Source organism: Aphelocoma coerulescens, chromosome 1A (genome assembly GCF_041296385.1).
Source record: "Aphelocoma coerulescens isolate FSJ_1873_10779 chromosome 1A, UR_Acoe_1.0, whole genome shotgun sequence".
Lineage (NCBI taxonomy): Eukaryota > Metazoa > Chordata > Aves > Passeriformes > Corvidae > Aphelocoma > Aphelocoma coerulescens.
The window spans coordinates 22,494,895-22,516,037 of record NC_091014.1 but is presented as its reverse complement, the minus strand read 5'-3'; the positions used below and the strand labels follow the sequence as shown (position 1 = coordinate 22,516,037).

Below are 21,143 nucleotides of genomic sequence, written 5' to 3'. Positions count from 1 at the left end.
TAAAGAATACATATTAAGGCTAGACAGAATTGAAATGCAGAAGTCATTTATGCAGTTCCCTGTAACTAGCTGACTAAAACAACTTTTTGGCATAGGAAATACTCATGATTATTTCAAAACATATAGGGTTGTGTTCACATTCACACTGGTGAATTCATAACAGCATTTATCATGGCAGGTAAATATTCATGTTTGTCCAAAAAGGCACTCATGACAAGAAATTGTCTTTATCCACAGGAATCACATAACAAATTCACCTGTGCTTATTTTTATGCCTATTTTTATGGTTGATTATATTCAATGAGATTTCTTTGTCATCATTTTTATTGCATCAGCAGTCTAATTTTACTGAGTAAATGGTGCACAGCTTTCTGCCAATGAGATAAAGCATACACACAACATTTGGGCACCATCCTTGGCAGTAAGAAATACAAACTTAAATCCATTTAAGAGTTTGAAGGACTTTGGAGTATTGTCTTTTGGGATTTTTTCCCCTTTCAGTGAGTAAAAAGACAGAAGTGGGAGACTACAACTGACATGTCAAAGGAATGCTACCTAGGTCTGAAAAATATGAAGCTACTTATTGCAGCCATGTAGTAACTCATTTAAGTTGTATGTTGAAAATGTGACTCTGGCACTAAGAAAGCAAGAATTCTTAGTCCAAACTACTGTTAAAAAAGACATGATGTGATATGGTGGGAGAAACAGCTGAAAATATACAAATTCTACATCTGAAGATAGGTAACACAGAGCAAATACTGTGAAACTATGGACTAGGACTCGTATGTATGCTCAAGGTTAATTGTTTTAATTGTATTATCCATAAAATAAACAGAATCGATGGTATCAAGCCAGAAGAGGAATGCAAGGACCACACATTCAGTGAAAGACAGAACATAAGGAAATCTCTGACCAACTGCGGGCAGCTGGACCCCTGCTGTGCACTGACTGACCACTGACACTCACTCATCTTGATGCTTACCACCTAAGTAAAATGCCCCGATGGAGAAACTCATGTCACAGACCTATTCCCAAACTGCACAGCAAAGTCAGTGAACCCTGAGAACTTCTGGAAAACTGGCATAAGAAGGGCTTAAGAATGTGGAGCAACTGTATTCCAGACCATTAGTTGTAGGCTGGGGTTTCTACAGTAATGAGAATGAGTGCCTCGTGCACTCCAGGTAGCCAAAGGAAGAGGGAAATTGAAGCAAAGTGAACACCATTTTCTTTGCTTAGTTGTAGGTCTTGCCATGTCCTTATGACCGAGGTAATAATCTACTTTAGAGATGAGATTTCTGAAAATTCTTTCTGTGTTGTGTTAAGGCACCAAATTCTGAAAAGCCACAATCTTACCCAGCAGGAAAGAGAGGCCAGTAAATATAGGGAAAAAAAGTCTAATTACAGTATCAACCGTAACATACCTTCAATGTTTAAATAAAGTTCTCTCCATTGAAAATTTTAAGTGTTATTTGTCTTAGAAAATGAGATAAAGTGCTCATATCTTCAGTGTTCTCTGGACAAACAATCTAAACAAGAAGTTTTTAACAAACTCTTGCAGCAATATCCCTGACACTGTGCTCCAGGATTCGCCAAAAATTCCCTGTAATACACTACCCACTTTCTCTGTGTAGTACTTATTCAGAGCTTCCTTGTCTGAACATGTGCCTACAGATATCATTTTAAAATAAGAACATGTATTTCAGGATTTTTTTAAATCTGCTCTTCTTGTTATCAAGGTTGTGTAAAACAGATTGCTCCTACATAAAACGTCATTTCCAACCTGCAACTATCACTGCAAATGGCACACAACAACAGGCGAGAGTGTAACCTAAAAATTCTGTAACAAATTACATTAAAAAGGCCATTCTAAGCTAGTGTTAAATGTAGAAGCGATGATTGAAAAATAGTGCACTTTTTACTGTTTCTGAAACCACAAACTGGCAAAATACCTAATCACACTTAAGCAGGTGCATGTGGATGCACTAAGCACTCTCCAGTTCTATATTGTTACATACACGAATTTTTAAAAAACACTTTGCATAGCAAGACCCTGAACTCAGTAAAATACCATATATATTTTGATTATACTTTTTTATGATATTACATGATTTCCACTAGTATTTAAAAACCTTTAATAAAACCTTCAATTTTAGGAGAGTTCCCCCCAGATTTTATTTTATACATACATACATATATATATATATACACACATATATATATATATATATAAAATTCTGTGAAGTACAATTAATTCTATGTGTTGCAATCTGAAATTAATAAATATTTCTGAAATTTAATTGTCAGCATATCAGCCCTTTTTATTTGATAACTCCACTAAGACAAGCAAGTAAAAAGTGGTGTACAAAAATTATCTATTCTGAAACTTCTACAGCTTGCGTGACTGAAACTACTGCAAGTTTGGATGTAGCCAGAAGGAGAAAAACACCCACAACAGGTCAAAGGAGGTTTCTTAACAATTTCCTTTGAAATTATTAGAGCTTCTACCACACAGTGCAGTATCCAGCAAAGGTAAAAATGCTTCAGAAATGAGAAAGAGCAAGTAGATAGGAAGTAAAAAATTGAGAAAGATGATGAAGACATCCCACACATCACATACTCAATATGCGATTAAATTCCTGAATATAAGTGGGAAAGAAAAATAAAGGGATTATTATCAGCTACTCAGGAAAATATGTTTTATTAATACTAAAATACTTTTTTTCTTCATATTCAAAACAATATTTCACTGGAACATCAGTTTTTTACACCAGTTAGCAAGAGAAAAATTCTAGAAGAGAACTCGTAAGTAATAAAAGTTTCAAATAATGAAATACTTCTGTCAGTTTTGTTATGAATTCTTACACTAATTCTTACACTTATTTTGCTATCTGTAATTTACTTATGAATGGGTGTTAATTTATCAAATTGATTTCATGTCTGCTAATAGACCCAGCAGAAAAAATGGTTATCACTTATCTTTATTTTCTGGTCAGTGTTTTCTTAAAAATGATCTGGAGTATAGAGGGCAAGGCATGAAATGAAAGATGAAGTCTTTGCCAAGTTCCTGTATTCAGAAGCAAGATGGCAGTATTGCTGAAGATCAAATGTTTAATTGTGTTGTTGTTTTTTCCATCTAAGCATAATCAACATTACTGACCTACTAAATGAAGATTGCACTGCAAACTGCAGAAGTTTATAGAACAGAAAATCTTCTATTGACTTTAGAATTAAAGGTCTTTAACAGGACTACAGGTTTAACACTGCATTGTATAATTTTAAAATAATTCTAAAGCATAGAATACATTCTCTAAGTGCATTATTTTCATTGTATTATCTATTATATTACAGTATCTTGAAGGAACTGCTTAATTGGAAGAATTTTTTTCATGGCAATTTTTCGGTAATGAGCCTGTTTAGCACATGTTGAAGGAGTTTTGCATTCAAATAAAAGGTATGGGAAATACAGTGAAAGATAAAGAGGCACATAAAACTAATTACAGCAGAACTGAATTGATGCATTCTCTGAAGTGATTTCTAAGCAGAAAATAGGCCACAAAAAAGAGTCTGAAATACCAAACTATGCATTACCTTAAGTGATTCTGCCAGTTGTACATGATTATCATAGACTAGAATGTCCACTGCTAGATTTCTCAGCTGATGAAGAAGAACTTTTTCTCCTTCCAGGTCTTTTGCTTCCACAGGCACCTTCCATGTGGGGTAGGGACATTTTGTGCCATCCCACACCTACAACAACAAAGGAACTATTTCAATGTGCTCAGAATACTTTAGTCTCAGGCTTTAAACAACTTTTTAAAAAAATTATTTTGCTTGAATCTTAGTTGCAATCTCATTCTAGAAGTCCTTAAAATACTTGGATTAGACCTTATGGGATTTTAAAAATTATTATTCCTTACAGAGCATAAAATAACCTCTACAGAGAACACAGTCAAGTATTAAGACCCGGAATTAGTTAATATTTAAATAAAAAAACCAAAAAGAACAGCTCTAACAAAACCTCAGCTGTTTATCCAGCACAGAATAACACAATATTCTGAGCTGGAAGGGACTCACAAAGATCATCAAGTCCAACTCTTAAGTGAATGGTCCACCTGGGGATTGAACCCACAACCTTGGTGCTCTTAGCACCATGCTCTGACCAGCTGAGACAATCTCAGGGTTAGCTATTACAACTCTTAGAATTCATCATATGCACAACTGTCTGTACTTAGTATTTTAATCCTTCTATAGGGGTTTTTTAACCACTCCAGCTACAGAATGTGAAGACTGAGTACACAGCACCTATTGACTTAATTACTGATGATCTCCTACATCAGTATACACTGCTAGTTATCCAGAACATCTTAGGAAAACATCAGTACTTAACCTATATTTATTAACAAGGATTCTAAAACTTGCTTGCCTAAAGCTAAATCCTTGATACACTCCAAGTACTGAAATACCAGTAGTTATTTTTCAGCTCTCAAAGTGTTGTGAAAAGGTAAATTTACTGACAGGCTTTACACCTTGAAAAGAAAATCTTACCACTTAACCCAAACATCATTCTGTAAACTATGGTTTCCTGAGTTTCTGCAGATATACTCCTCTCAAAGACTCAAAAATAATGGTCTGAAATACTGCCATAGTAAAATAAAAATCTAGAAGCATTTGGACTATACTTCTGAAATGCTGCTTTTCACAGGATTTCATACATATAGGTTCAATAGGAGAACCTATTTTTCAATTTTCAGACAGTTTGTGATACCAAGGTGCTTTGTCCCATGAGTTAGGCACTGCAGAGCACAACAAAAAAGGACACCAAAGCCTGATTTTAAAGGTTTTCTACCCTTATGCTTAACTGCTTTGGATCAACAGACCCACAGGAAAAGATCTAAGAATCAGCAAAGCCATGTATAAATGCACAACGAATATCGTTCACAGAATATGCATCCAAAATCAAGAGATAAAAGGGAAAACTGTTCACAGTGAAAATGACCCATGACATCAAATTAATGTTGCCAAGAGTGTATTCTGAAGGACCCAGATAATGAGGCTGTATATGCTGCCACAGATTAAAAAAAGCCTATTATCTTCTGATCCTGTACCATGAAATACTTAAAACCACCTTTGAGAGAGAGGTTGCCTATTGCTTGAATTATCACATCTTTTCCAGAACTCATCTTGAAAACAAATTTAGAGCACATATATTACAAATTTAATCACTTTGACAAAATAAAGAACCTTTAAGTTTGTCAAGTTTTCCATTACTTTTCTACTGGCTTTACTTGGGAAACTTTGGTAATTCTGCATTGGAGAGATGATCTGACAAACGGATTAAATTAACCTGCATGCACACTCCCTGTTCAGAAGAAGGATGACTTAGTTCTAAAATGTCCTTCGCCAGAGGAACTAACAGAGCTGGCACCAGGGCATCTTTTGGAGGAATTTATAAGTTAGTGAAGTTTCTTTACAAGAAAAAAAAATCCTTTGAAAAGTAGTTGGGTTTGGGTTTTTCCTTGCACAAATATGAAAACAGATAAAGCTCTCTACCTGAGGAGCTTGGCAGCTCTACTTTACACAAAACATGAAAACATTCTGGTTTCAAACTGCTCTGGTTTCAAAAATGAATACTGGACTAAAACCCAACAGTGGTTAAATTAATTCTGAATAAGAAACAAATTGTTCTATTACTAGTCGTAAACAGATTGGAGCTAAAGAAAAGTTAGTGATAACCTTTGATCACCATGGTTGGAAAACACTGAAATGAGAGAGACAAAATACCTGTTTCTATCTTCAGCAGAATATGCTCATTGTACAACTTACCTTAATGTACACAATTTAACTGATAGACAGAAAGGAAGAAAAGAATAATAATAAAACTCTTATGAAAGGCATAAATGACAGAATAATTACTAGTGTGCATTCTTTAGTCTTCACCAATTTGAATAACGAAATTCTCAGAAAATGGTAAACACTAACAGGTCAGTGATAGCATCTTTATACCATGTCCAACTCTGCTGCTGTGCAAATAGCAATTAATTCATCAAGTGTAATTTACAAGTTATGCTACAGGTGATGCACAAAATTGCTGAAATTTATTTTAGTTGTCTTTGAAGCAATCTCCACTATATACATGAGATCAGTGCTTAAAATAGTAATGATTTTTCATAGTATAATCAACCATTAATGTAACTGATATATTTGGAATAAAATAAACGTAAATTATTATTATAAAATGTATAACCAAAATAATACAATAAAATAATATTTAATAATCACTTAATTTGAGCTCATATTGAATTGGTTGTTTTGTTTGATTTTTTATTTAGCAAATCAAATAAAGAATCAGAGATCTGTCATGACCAATATTTGATAAGAGAAATGGATTTTGCCATTGTTGAAAAATGGAGGAAATTAGAAATAGAATGCTAACATAACATTTTTAAGCTTATACAATGTATTGTAACACATTTAAGTATTTAATATTTTATGCTAAAAAATTGATCTACCATTATTTGACCTCAAACTTTTGCCTTCCTAAATCAATCCTAAGATTTCCCCAAGTCATTACCTTTACTGTACAAAAGTGACACAATCGACTTCAGGTCTTACAACACAGAAAAACATGTAAAGAAGGAATAATTTAAGAAAGTATTTGTCTCTGTCCTTGCAAAGGGCCCTTCAATGCTGAAGATACACTTACTAATGAAAAATTTAATTAGAGTCCTGAAATTTTACTGGGTCTCATTTGACATCTATTTCACAATGGAAATGTTGTAGCACTTGCAGAATATGTTATAGCATGCACTTAAGGTGTGTTTCTGTCTAGTAATGCATTGCTCTGTATGTGAAATATCTTTGCTACTTCAATAAAGGAGCAATGCCAAGTGCTACTTCTAAAAATATTGTAACAATACAGTTTAACACAGTAGAACCAATATATAATTTTATGAAATCATAAAATGGAAAGTAACAGCTTGATCATTACTCATGTTGTAACGATCAAGTTAAAAAATAAGTAGAGATGAGTTTTAGAATAACACCAGACTGATACATCTGAGCTAAAATTAGGAATATATGGAGACCTCCTTTTTATTTACCTAATATTAAGGATCACCTTCAGAAATTCCTCTCCTGTTCTGTGGCTCTTTGAATTTTGTATTTTCACTGAGCACTGATGCCCAAAGTGCTTACTTATAACTAAAAGAAGCTACCTGAAATCCATCATGGTAACATAATCCATTCATTTGTTTTTTACAGTGCTACTTACTCCACTAATCATATCCAGCAGATCCAGAAAAACAAGCAGTAAATGCTGCTAACTAAAAAAGAAGGATAAAGTTTAAAACCAACAAGATTTTTCAAGGTTAAAAAGTCTTGCGATATTTATCTACAAATCTTTGTGAAATGGTGATCTATGTAACACCATCTTCATAAACCTCTCTAAAAAACCGCATCAGGTGATCAACTTCAGTGAGTACTGGGCTTTCCATTTTCTTCCCAGAGAAACAAAATGGCCAAGGATCACAGATTTGCTTACCCTCAAAATATTTCTCTACATAATATTATTTAAATTAATGTCTTTTTTACTGAAAAATGTATCACAGTGTCTTAGTTAATCTAACAAATTATTTTAAAAAATAAGTCTACCTTTAGAAGAAAAGAAGATCCATCCACTTTTGCTTTTCCTACCAGCTGACAAGTGAGATCAAAGAACAGCATTGGCTGAACACCAGACAATTTTGCTGCTGGTCCAGAGATGGAAATATTACTGGCTGCCCAAATACGTAATTCTTCTATTGTTTTCTGTTCTTCATCCATGAAAGTGTATGCTTTGCTAGAAGTTCGAGGAACTACTGGAGCTCCTACAGTTCCATCAAATGTTAAGGATGCAAATCCTGCACTGGTAATTCCCTGCATCTGTCCATTGTATTCCCTGATCTGTAATAAAATATGAATGAGAAAAAAAAAAAAGTTTGCACTGCATGGAAAAACAAATATATTTCTGCTTTATCATGTGCATAAAAAATGGACCATTGATCATTTCTGTTCCTGGTTCTATTGGGAGAACAGAGCCAAAATAAAAACAAAACAAAAAGTAAAAATAATATTAATAAGAAAACAAAATGCATGAGCAGAAATACAATCTTACACAAACAATTTTTGAAGAGGCAGACTAAGACCTACTGTAAATATACAGCATCTCTGCAGAGTATTTTTACACACGTCAAAATATTTGTGTGGGGAACACATCAGGATTGCTGTTATAAATGGGGAAACTAAGGCACAAGAGAAATTAATTTTTAGGGGTTACATAGCAGGGTGATGGCAGAGCACAGTTATTATGGATTTCTGTTTTTGGCCCATTACAATAGCCCCGTTTCCCAATATTATGGAACTGAAAAAGAAAATATCAGCTCAAGGAGGTATTTTTTTTTCCATAAAGCAAACAGTGATGAGCTTTCATTCCTTGAATTATGAATACAGCTTTCACAATCACTCAATGTCTATTGCCCTGCATGTGGCAGGCCTCTTGAATCCTGCTGATTTAGCTGTGTATCTGCTGCCATATAAAACAGTATTTAAAGTCTGAAGCATTCCTTCAAGGATCTAGTCTAGTCTTATTGCTCCCTCCAATTATAGATTTATCTATATCAAAGCACTGCATGACTCATTATCCAGAAATCTGAAACCGTCTGTTTTGATCCATCCCTTTTTAATTAATGTCGGGTTACCAAATAAGCGATGACACGCACGAACACAGCATTTGTGAGACAGTCCAGTACAGGATTCCCAGGGCTCAATTTTTAAATGGTTGAGAATCCTACTGACTTTAAAGTACAGAACATGAAATGTGTGTGAGAAGTTATAAACAGCAAAACATTCCCAATGCTTTAGGCCTATATTTTATAAACAGGGTGAAATTTAAAAAGCGCACAAATCAAGCATTCATTGACCTTGGAAATTCATAAACAAAACAGTTCAATCTTGGTGACAGGAACTCCTCTCATCCCTGCTACTTTGACATAATGCATAAATGCATTAAGGGTCATCTCTAAGATAAACTTCAATTTAGTTAAGCATTCTTCACACCTCACCAATGGAACACACCAATTCATGATGTTTTTCTTCAGTGAAACACTGCAAAGCTTTAGTTTTTTAACCTTTACATTTAAATATTGAAAAATACAAGAAAAGCCTCTGGACGAATAAGGAAAATACGTAGTTTTATAATCAATTTGCTCCCCATTATCCATGATCTGGAAAAACATGCTCCCCTGTAAGATGTTATCTAATATAAATGCACATATTTACTTCAGTTGCTGTCACTGGCCTTATATTCCATAGGTTCTCTAAACAGGTAACATCCAGAGGGGAGGAAAACTCTCTTTCATCACTTTTAGCTATTCATCCTGTATCAAAATATACTTCAAGAGTATTTTTCATATCTTGTCTGACATGTAAATGTTTCTCAAAGTGTTTTGATTTCTAATTTACCTATCCATTTGTTTGTTCACTAATTCTTTTATATGATCATAAAAATATCTTGATTTCTTTCTTAGTAAAAATACTGTCCTAATCTTCTGTGAAGGCTCTAAACTATTCATGAAACCAGAAAGAAACTACTTTGTCTCCCTGGACTTCCACCAATATTTCACCATAAGTTATTTTCCTTTTCTCCCAAATCCTTTATGTCATGCTTTGAGCATTTTGGAGGCTGACCTCAAACTCCTGACATCTCTCAGTACCCTCATTTAGTGAATTTGAAATCAGCCTTAATGTAGAAAAAGGCAATTATAAAATAAAAATAAATAAAATATATAAGAAGGTAAGTCTCAACTGTCCTGATGAGAAAATTACCAACGATCTTTAGCAAAACCAGATGTCCTTAGGCTCAGGCAGGTGGAGAAGCCACTCAGAAGCTCTCACACATAAACAGAATTCAACAGTATTATTTAGTGAACAACAGAAGAAACAGGAGAAGAAAATGTAGAATGGGTTACAGAACAAACTATTTCACAGCTGGAAAATTATTTATGTCAGACCCACAGAGCAGATTATGGTCAACAGAAATTCTCTGGGCTTGTCCTTTAAAAATAAATCATTGCTAAAGCGATGAGGGATCGCTGGAATGTAAAATGAACAAACTCTATGGGCAAATGTTATTTCATTATGGCACTCTTTAAGTAAATCTCAGATCAAGTTAAGCATTGATACTGTAAGCATGTTGTATTTTCCAAACGGTTTTGAAATTGAATTAGACTTAGAAAAGAGTCAATCTGGGACTTTTGCATATGACAATTCCCTTCAGTACATTTTGTGTAATTTCTAGAGGACATGGTGATTTTTTTTTTAAAAAACTGGTGGGGGAGGGTGAATGGGGGGATAACAGGGAAGTGGGGCAGACAGCTGTCTATTTAAAAAGTCCCTGAAAATTTTAAATAATTTCAATAAATAATGGTTGCTAAATAAAAATATCCTCTGGGACAAAAATGGAGCAGAAAAAATACATTTGGCTTGTTCTAAGCAAGCAAGTAAATTCCAATACATATTGCAGGAGTCTCTGGCACAGTTTTTGTAAACTAAAGAACAATAGGTGAAATGTCACCTTAACAAACTGCATGGACAATAAATTCTAGTGATTTCTATGGGGTACAACACTATCCTGAATATGGTTATTGAAAAGAAGCTAATCTTGAAATATTTATAAATAGACTTACAGCAAAGTAAAAGCCGTATTTTTTTTTTTTTTTTACTGAAGATGGTGTTATTCATCTCACTAAATGGAAAAGTGTGATAGTAAGTAGTGTATAAAGCTGGAATAATAGCATCTCCAAGGTAGTTTTCCATCAAAACTGATTGTTAAATTATAGAAGCAAAGGACTATTATGAAACCACTGCAGTCACAGATCATCTTAGAATATCAAAAAATGCCTAGGGAAACAACATATACCAAGTTACTGTACATGTTTTTATACTAAGGAAGATTTTATTTTTTTTATGATTGTCACTGATGATATTTTTATGAAGAAAAGTATCCTGTCAGAAAAAAACCCACCAGAATGCATCTTGTATATTTCTTTATATTTTGTAAATGTTGTCTCATCTTAAGTAAATAGTCTAAACAAATTTGGATAATACAGTATGATGATTATATTTTCTTACATTTTAATAATGTAATCGTGGTTTACTTGTACCTCCAGCTGTATGAACAGAGAGATACTAATGAAATAGAGAAGTCACTTGAAGTATAAATTAAACCATTTTGAGTATGTTTAAATCTAACAAGAAGAAAACTGAACTACCAAAACCATCTGCGGGCACCTTCTAAAAGAAAATTAACAATATTGCAGGTTTAGCCAGTACCAGCAGGCTGCCTCTTCCCTCTCTTTAACAGTATAACAATTAGGCATTAATTCTAAGATATTAAGAGCATTCACAGTGAACAATAAAAAAGAAGTCCCAAGAAAAATCCACATAAGAAAACTCCTCCTTTGCCCTGACGATAGACTAGACAAATAGATCACAGGCCTGGCTTTTATATTGGAAGATGGGGGGTTTGCCTTCCACAATCTCTGTAGAGCACTGATTGTGGCTGAAAGCCCAGGTACAGTACTGCAATCACTAAATTCTATAATGCATTAGAACTCATCATAAGATTATGTGCATAAAGACCAATTTCAAGAAATACTAACAGAAATGTAATTGCAACTAGGTAATTTCCCAATTCTGTTACTAAGACACTTAAAATTTTCCTTCTCTGCAACAAATACTAAGCAAATTAAATTACTGTCTACTCAGAGTAATTCTAACATAATTATCTTCATTAAATTCTTATTAGCTCTGACCATCAGATCTTGCCAACATCTCTGTTACTATGAGAAGTTATCCATGAGTAGCCAATAGTGTAGCTGGGAGCAGTAATTTTTAAAATGTGTTTGCTATCAATATCAACTTCCTGGAAGTGTCCCTTGAAAGCACATCTGGAGCAGACAGAACGTAAACACACACTCTAAGGACTATGTATATCTATCTGTCCTCAATGGTAAGCACAGCTCTGACAGACTGTGGCCTCTGCTACCTTTCATTGCTTTCCATTCAGAAAGCTAAGACAAGGTGATTAAGGCCTGAAGACAACAGCACAAGAAGAGTGAAGGAGGAACTGACGAAAGTGTAATTAGAAATCTAATTAAGAGTTGTTGTTTTTTTTTTTTAATTGAAAACTGTGTTGCACAGTATTCATAGCTACTATTGCTGGCTGTGGCTGAAAGAGAAAGAGGTGTCCTCCCCCTCCCAGTTCATTCCCAGAAGCTGGCACCAGGCTTTTGTGTCAGACTTCTACCTCCTCAGATCAGATATGAAAAGTTCCAAAGTACCTGTTTCTTAGTCTGGGATAGTCCGAACATTCCCATCCAGAAAAAGGCAACTTAGTGACTCTAGATCATTTTAACTTTGAAAGTAATTAAACAAGCTCTCAGCCCTTGCATCTGAAGAGACACAAATTGTGAGCAGCTGGCGGTCTGTTAGGGCTGGAAACCACTTAGAACAGCTCAACCACGATGAAAAAAAAGTGTTTATGAGAAGTGAATTGATAGATGCTCTCTTTAAATACCAGAACATCATCTTGGAGAATGATAAAGTACCAACTGACAAGGATTCTAGAATGATCTCCTCAAAAAAGTGATGCCAAATCAGAATGGTGAGGTCCCTTAACCTGTGCTTTATCAGTAGGTTTCCTTAGTAAGTTTCTGATAAAAATAAATAGTGGAAGTTAGACAATACTATGTTTGCATAAATTTATATATAAATTTCCTGACAGTGGTCTTGTTTATTTTCTTAATGTGTACTTAGAAATCCAATAAGGACCTACCACAGCTGTGCAACTTTTCAATTCTTTTATTTTGACCAGCTCCTTTCTACTTTCTCCTTTTTCACATCTATATTATAAAATGTGCACTGTGTTTTCAGAAGCAATAAAAAAGTTTTTATCTCCACTGAATTTCTGAAATGAGTGTATCTGTATAACACTCATCCTGATGGCTTCAGAGAAAATATTAAAATTTAGTGTCTTTCCCATCTGAAGTTAAATTCATGAACTTCCAAGACTAATAACACATCTCAAGTACTGATCAGCAACACAAGCTTCAAAACACAAATACAGTTTAATTCCACTCTTATTATATCAACAGATGACCTTAGAGAAACCTTATACTAACCCAGAATAGGTTAGCTAATTTCTCTCTCAATTGTAAACACTTGTAATATACAGGAATAACTGAAGACTGTTGCTGAAAATCTTAAGTTCTTTCTTAACAATCTCAGTGGTACAAAACTCAAATACTGGATAAATCTTAACCACTTTTTATATTTATTATCATGGGGTTTTCTTCTTTGTTCTCCTGCTACAGCATATCATAATGTACATGCTTAGCACTACAGATATTTATCCCTTTTATCATCCTTTTGTACAATCCTAAATTTCCTAGATCTCTCAAGAGTGTTCAAATAAGCAAACTGGGGTTTTTTTGGCTTGTTTTTTTTTTCCACTGGCCTCTTTCATGACATTTATTAATTTCTGCTATAATTATTTTACACAAAAAGCAAATATATAATTATGTATGGTTATGTTGCAAATTAATGGTAAAATCACATCTTTGGTCCTACTATGCAGCTCTTTAAGTATGGTCCAGAATTAAAAGACTTCCATTCAGTCCTTGTAGGGTGGTTCTTGTAGGGCATAAAAAAAACATCCAACAGAAGCAGTATCAAAGCTATAAACAGTTTCCTGCATGCCCTTTGATACAGATGAACAGGGAGTAAGGCAGGAAAACATTGAAGCAGCAGCTGGAGCACACTGCACACTAACAAGCCCAGACAGACTCCCTTTACTGGAGTGACTCTCCAGCTGACCTAAACTGCTACACAACAAAAGACATAAAGAAACTCCTCAATTCTACCACTTCAAAGAGAAATAAATTGTGCAGATTTATCTCGGTTAAACTCTTTTCATCTAGAAGTACCACATGATTTCATGATTTTTTTGTCAAGTAGTTTAATAAATATTGTTGGTGTTGAAAAAATGTCAGTTTCCTTTCAGCTTTGGTCCATACCATAGCCACAGCTGTTTTAACAATCAGGTGTTTTATCCAATGTCTCCAAGTGTTAATCTCTTTACATGTAGAACTAAATTATTCCTACGGTCCTCTCACTGCAGAAAAGCAAGCACATAAACCCCCCATATCCTAGTACATACCTTTATTCTGTGAAATCGAACAATATCACCAACTTTGTAAATTTTTGGTAGAGAATCTAGATTTCCATTAAAAAGAGTGCATGTTAACTTCACATTTGATGGGTCCACAAGTGTTACAACTGAGCAGTAATCTGTAAAATAGAAAAGTGTCTGAATGAATAACAGGCATTATGGAATTATTAATACACAGATATTAAATTTGGGAGGAACAGCCCTATGGCCAATTTTTTCTGCTATGATCTGTGTAACTCTTTCAAAGTTAATTTTTTTACACTATCATAACAACTGAAGTTTGGCCCATTTTGCCAATAATTAGCCCAAAAATGAAATGTGTGATTAAGCACAGCTCTGTGAGCAAGAACACACAATCCTTTTTTTTCTGTCTGCAACAGGCATGCTATTCTTTCACTTTTCAATTACTTGTTCTACCAAATGAGGAGCATATGTACAATTTTATAAAATCATTCTCTAAGATTTATTTTGCACAGCCTTCCAAAAAGGTAATGAGTTCTACAAGTTCTAAAAGCAAATTAAAGCATAAATTACATATCCTTCACTTCAACAACATATGCAAGATAGATATATCACAAGAATAAAGTCACACAGTGGTAGTTACAAGGTAAAAATATGAAATACGCCCTTTTGAAGTTAAACTTCATAGAATTTCACTTCTAATAATGATCTAAAAAGTAAAATTAAAACAAGATACAAAGATGACAATGCAGACCAGCCCAGAACAGAGCAGTATTTGCAGATGACATAAATAAAACCTGTATTTTCCATTTCAGCTTACAGAAGCATGTGTGCTCTGATACCTTATAAAAGTAAAACAGTAAAAGCACATTTGCTCTTTCTCAACATGGTAGCTGGTAACCTACCTGAGAAACCAAGTAGCAGCAGAAAGAAACACTACATCCTGCCCCCAACCTCCTGTACCACCTACTGCCCCTCCAAGAGACACCTGTAGCCATAGCCAGAGGAACAGAGGGTAGGAAGGAGGAAGGAGGGCTGCCTGGAGTGATGCTGAACCTGGGAAAGGTGGAGGAAAGGTGTTCTCCCTAAGTGCTCAAATGTTTCTTTGTTTCTCAATATCTGAATAATTTATTCGATTAGATGTTAACTGGCAATGAATTAAATTCCCCAAATCAAATCTGTTTTGCCCTGACAGTCATCTCTTAAAGAGAAAAACCCAAACAGGAAAGAAAAAAATCTAAGGATCAAAAACCCCAACTTCCCTTAGCTGTAATTCTATGAGGCAATTAGTGATAATGACACTACACCAGAGTTTCTGTATTTGGGAACTGAACAAAGGTGCCGTAGTTCTAAACCAAAGTCAATGGAATCTCCATCATGCACGTTACAAAGATGCAAACATGTAAATTGTTGCTTGACAGTTGTGAAAGAGAATGCTCTCAGTCTAGTAAAACTAGCAGATTTGCCTTATATAAAAAAGCTACAGGAAGGCAGTCATAGAAAGATGATAGTCATAGTCACGTAAACTCTGAACAGATTCCCCAAACATGAAGACAGGTGTGTAAGACTGGATTAAAATATGTGGTTCAAAAGAAATATTCTTCTGTTTCCAGCACATATACCCTTAAATTTTGCTATCATTTAAACTAAAAAGTTTAAATTCCCTCATGATTTGAGTGAATGAAGTGGTGAAAGAAATCCACTGAAGGCTCACCGAGAAATAAAACTTTTCCTACATACATAAAAACCTTCTGTATTTCTATAAAACTAGTACTCTTCTTCTTTCCCAAGATTTTTACATAGACTCAATAATGATAAATTATCTTCTTTTGCATTCAAAAGTTGCTGAGATCACTCTTTTTGACATTCCCATCAAAGGCACAAGGTCCACATAGTCTATTTTGACATTTTATGCCAGGAATGTCATGAATAAACTCCAGTCACTGGCTGACAAAACTGCAAGCATTTACTACTGTAATCCAAAGACTGATGTGTTTCTTTGGATACATGAATTTATGAATTTTATGATTTTTTGAATGTATGAATTCTAGAGGTTAACTTAAAAGAGCTGTTGCAAATATGAGCAAAATGAGCAATTAAGAAGAAAAAACCCATATGGTTCATAGATTTACAATCCTTTGGGGATATAGAATAACATGCTACAGTGCACTGATATAATCCAACATCAGAATCAACAGGAAACATCAAAAAATTTCACATTAGAATTGTGGTTACTCTTTGATGCTGTGATTATACAGCCTAGTCAGCTTCATACATGTGCAGCTGCCTATTTAACGGTAGAAGTTAACACACTGCCTCAATTTTCTGTGTAATTAGCATAAGCATGTAAGACTGATAATCATCTTAGTCAAAGCAGTATAAAGTATTGCACTTGCTTAACATAGCCAGGGAACACATTCTACATAAACAGGTTCTCTGTCTCTGTGACTTTAGTCTTCCATTCCTCACTATAACCTCAAAACATCACTTCTACAATAAACCTAATTACAATAGAGGTCTTTGAGAACAAAGCATAAAGACTGATTTTTTTAAATGAAATCATCGTTCAGCAAAGTCCTTTTTGAAAGTTAAAAATAAAAAGCCACCTGTCTTTTCTTTTCCAGCCGAAATGTGAGAATTGTTTTCTGTTTTCCACAGTAGCATTATAGATCAGTGAATTAATTCATTTTTCTGAAAAAATAGTGAGTCAAACTCTAAACAGAATTGCTGAATTTAAATAATGTCCCAGAGTTAAAGAAAACAATATAATGTCATTGGTCACACTTGGTTTTTCTCAATATACTTTCCAGTAAAGCAAAATCCCTTCATTACCAAGCTAATAAAGAAATAAATAAACAAATAATGAAAGTTTACCTATTGGAGTCAATTTTCCTTTACTAGAGAAATTTACTCCACTGATTAAAAAAATCCACTGATTTTCTTTAAAAGAGAATTTTTATCACTGGTAGATTTTACTTGCAATAATCTGTCTTAAAAATATGACACAACGGATGCACAGTTCAGCAAATTTATATGCTACAGAAGAAGGCTTTTTACTTTCATACTACATTGTCTCAGTAAAAGCACTGAATTTCAGCTGACACTACACAGAACTTCAAACTGCACCTACCTTTTTTAAAATATATTTAATTATTATGAAGAGGTATTCTCACATAGGCTTAACATCATGTGAGGGACCACCTGCCATGGATAGCTACCTGGAAGGATGCTTTTAACTGCACAGAATTGGTGTTTATGAAAACAAGGAGACATAACTTATGTTTTAATTTAAATGAAAGTATAGAGTGATGGTCTGCATGCATCTTACATGCTTTTTATATTCCTTCAGATTAGTCCTTATTGTTCTTTAAGAATACAATTTCCATAACCTGTTAAAGAGTTACTTCATTTCATAAAAAATCCACAACTATTTGGTAATCAGTAGAAGGTTACACTATCTGCATGGAGAATGCTGATTGTCAAGGTTCTAGGTCCTGACTTTAAATAGTTTGAAACATGAATCTCTTGCAGCCCTGTAACAGTCATGAAAATCTTGAATTGCCTCCACTATCATGGCAGTCTAGATTCATTCTTCAGGTTACAGCTTTCCTTTCATAATGTCATTACAATTCCACTCTTTAATGGACTGTTATGACGGTCATTAGCATGAACAGAAAATCAGCATTTCTCCACAGTATGTACAGATAGATAAAAAACAAACACTAAAACCCCAAACCCCACAGCTTCACATACAAATGCACTTTTCAGTCATCCTAAGAAAACCAGAACTGCTACAAAAGCTTTCCAGATTAGTAGTTATTGATACTGTAGGACTAACAAGTTGTTTAGGATTTACTGATTAAACATTTATTGTAGTTTTACTGAGGACTTCAGCAGCTCCTGACAAATATGCTTGTATAAATTGCTAAGGTGGAAAGCATCGATCTAATTATACTTCCCCCTTTGGGCAATCGCATACGTATTCCTCAATAACATTTACTGGAAAACCCACTACCCTGAACCAGTAACTTCACCCTTCAAAGAGATAAAAAGGTTTTGGGCAATGTTGTTAGCAGTCAGGGAGTCTAATTAAAGAGTGCCTTCTGTTTCTTTTATTTCAATACACACAAAAAAGAGAGAGATTATTGTAGCAAATTATTCTCTCTTCAAAATGATTTCAAACATTAATACTGTTTTCAAGAATTACTGAGGCCATTCAATACACAAGTGTCTGCATTAACACCAAGCAGCTGACCCAGTCAATTTACCATTTATATTTCAACAAGACAGAAGAAAATTAGTACAAATGTACACAAACTCCTATGCATGTGTGTATACACACATGTACATACAAACATATATTGCAGAAGCCCAAAACAAAACCTCTAAAGAATCAAACTGTTTTACTAGAGCTTGTTATTTCTAGCATGGTGATACACTTCAGAGATACAAACAATTCAGTAACTACCAGAAGCATCTGGCTAAACAGATGTTTCAATGCCATCATTTGTAAACTGCAGATCAAAGTATCTGTCTTGAGATTTCTATTAACTATTTATTCAACTATTTATTATTTTTTTCATTACCTTTAAATATCTTTTTATCTTTTATTTATCTTCTATACTTTAAGATAAGAAACAGTGGTTATTTAAAAAAGAAATGCATATAACCACTCTGAACAGAAGGGAAAAGAACATTATTCTAATCTCTAGGGGTCCATAAAAAAAAAGGGTTGGGGAAGCAGTACTGTCATGTTGTAATGTCCTAAAACTTTCATGGTCAAGCACATAATCTCTGTAATTGGACACTACAAAGACAGAGGCTCTTTTTTCTTCTATTTACATTTTTTTCTTTTAAATCTCAATGTTAAATACTTGAGATATCCTTAGGATTAAGGGAGGAGAGAGAGGAGAATATCATCTTTGTTAAAAATTTAAAGTATCTTAAGGCTCTTAAATTACTGGGGAAGAAATAGAGAATAGAGTTTCAAACACTTCCAACAGATCTTCTAGCAGACAAAATCCCATCTGTCTCTTTTACCAAGCAAGACCCAAAGTACTTTCTAGGACAGTTTTCAGAACTCACGAAGTTCTCATATATAGACATTTCAAACTTTATGCCCCCAGCAAAAGTGTGCTTAGCTAAAACAACTTTCTCTGTAAAAAATAATTTATACACTGAAAACTCATTTCATTCACTAGTGTTTTAACACTCACCTAAATGCAGTAATGGTAATAGCAATTATGCATTTTTAATTATAGATTATATAAACAGACAAGACTAAATTAGGTACCCCTCCAGTGGTACTCACTTTCAGTGGGAACACAGTGCAAAGCCTCAGCCTTAAGCCTTAGTATGTGTAAGAAGGAGCAGCATCAGGGTATATCTATATAGTGAATAAAGACCCATGTGGATTAAGTACAGTGGCCCCATTTTCCATGCTTCCAGTGGGCATCAGCTTAAAGCTACATGATTCTACTATTACAGTATCAGACAAAGAATGTATTAGTGCCAGATTGGGCCAGATCTAATGCAACCACAGAATATTCTGACAAGAGCCACTTCATGCCCTGACAATGCAGAACAATCATCAACCATTTTGCACCCTCTCAAGCAAACATCATTCTGGATTGTGCAAAAAAAATCAAAAAACAACATTGAAATATTTGACTGATCTGTGAATATTTTTACTCAAGACCCCAGACTAATTAAAACTGTTTTAGAGATTTTCATTATAAAGTAGCAAGTGAATTACAACTATCTTCATAAATAAGAAACATCAAATTGTGTCCCTGTTCTCCACTGATATTATTGTGTTATTTTAATAATGCCAACTGAAAATATACAGGGAAAACATATCAGGAAGCTATTAATGACATTTAGGCAAGGACTAGTTGTTAAATAAATAATCATTTTCCCTATTAAATTTCTACTACTTAAGAAACCGAAATGACTAACTTGACAAATAACTCAGGAGAAAGAAATCTCTCCTAGCTGCTTTGGAGACATGCTACTTTGAGAGTTGGTGCATTTAACTTCACTGTTCTTACATATCTGGAATGGATGGCAGCCCTAATGATTTCCAGCAATCAGTGCTTGTCTAATTAAGATGTTCCAAGTCCTCAGTTCCCCAAAGCCTTGTTAAAGTAGCTGGACAAATGACAAATCTTCTTTAAGAACTTTTTTCACCTCTTATCTCCACCAGCCTGCCTAAACTGACTGATGTCTCTTATCTATTTGTTGTTCTGTTTCCTTGCTACTAGCTGGTCAAAGCTATGGCCAAAGGATCAGGTGAATTTGTTGTTCTGGTTGATTTTTAAAAAACATAGTAAGAACAGTTCTGGCTGGAGGAGATTTCAAATCTCTTGAATACAGTACATACCAGTTCCTTTGCTAACATATGGAGGCTTGAAGAATTTCACAATGCCATACAAGTTCACTATAGTTCCATCTTTGAGATGATTCAGGGGAGTATACACATATTTTGGAGCAACAGACTGAAAAGGAATGATACAATTGAGGGAATAGAAAAAAAATTATCAAACATTCATACAGAACTTTGTCTTTTAACATCATTCATCCTCAGCATGTTTATTTAATCTTAAAAAAAGAAATAAGGATTACCTATTTCTTTGTATCTTAGCCACTTTAGACTCAGAAAGTACACAAGACTTTTAATTTCTTTTTGTGATTGCATCTTTCTTACAAAAAGCCAACCAGTTAATTCAAGTAAGTTTCAATACGTGAACCAGGTGAGTAAAAGTCATTACAATAAAGAACAATGAAAGACAATTTTTTACTTATCCATTTTAACATGTCCATCCAGAGGACTTTTTAAAGCACATACATTAATAGCTTTGTATTTCTGCTTGGCAGTGTCACTGCACAGAATCATTGTCTTGGGCTGGTGGGGGGTTAC

At 34.2% G+C, this 21,143-nt stretch overlaps 1 protein-coding gene across 4 annotated transcripts in view; it reads right to left on the bottom strand.

Annotated features, from left to right (window-relative positions):
* POT1 (protection of telomeres 1) overlaps nt 1-21,143 on the bottom strand; it is a 58,050-nt gene that overhangs the window by 19,771 nt on the left and 17,136 nt on the right. For all 4 annotated transcript variants that reach the window (XM_068996178.1, XM_068996194.1, XM_068996201.1 and 1 more), the window contains exons 7-10: nt 20,607-20,721; nt 14,252-14,382; nt 7,648-7,938; nt 3,589-3,744 (exon numbers count right to left, since the gene is read on the bottom strand). In XM_068996178.1, the coding sequence (XP_068852279.1) occupies nt 3,589-3,744; nt 7,648-7,938; nt 14,252-14,382; nt 20,607-20,721 (693 nt within the window). The remainder of the gene's footprint in view (nt 1-3,588; nt 3,745-7,647; nt 7,939-14,251; nt 14,383-20,606; nt 20,722-21,143) is intronic.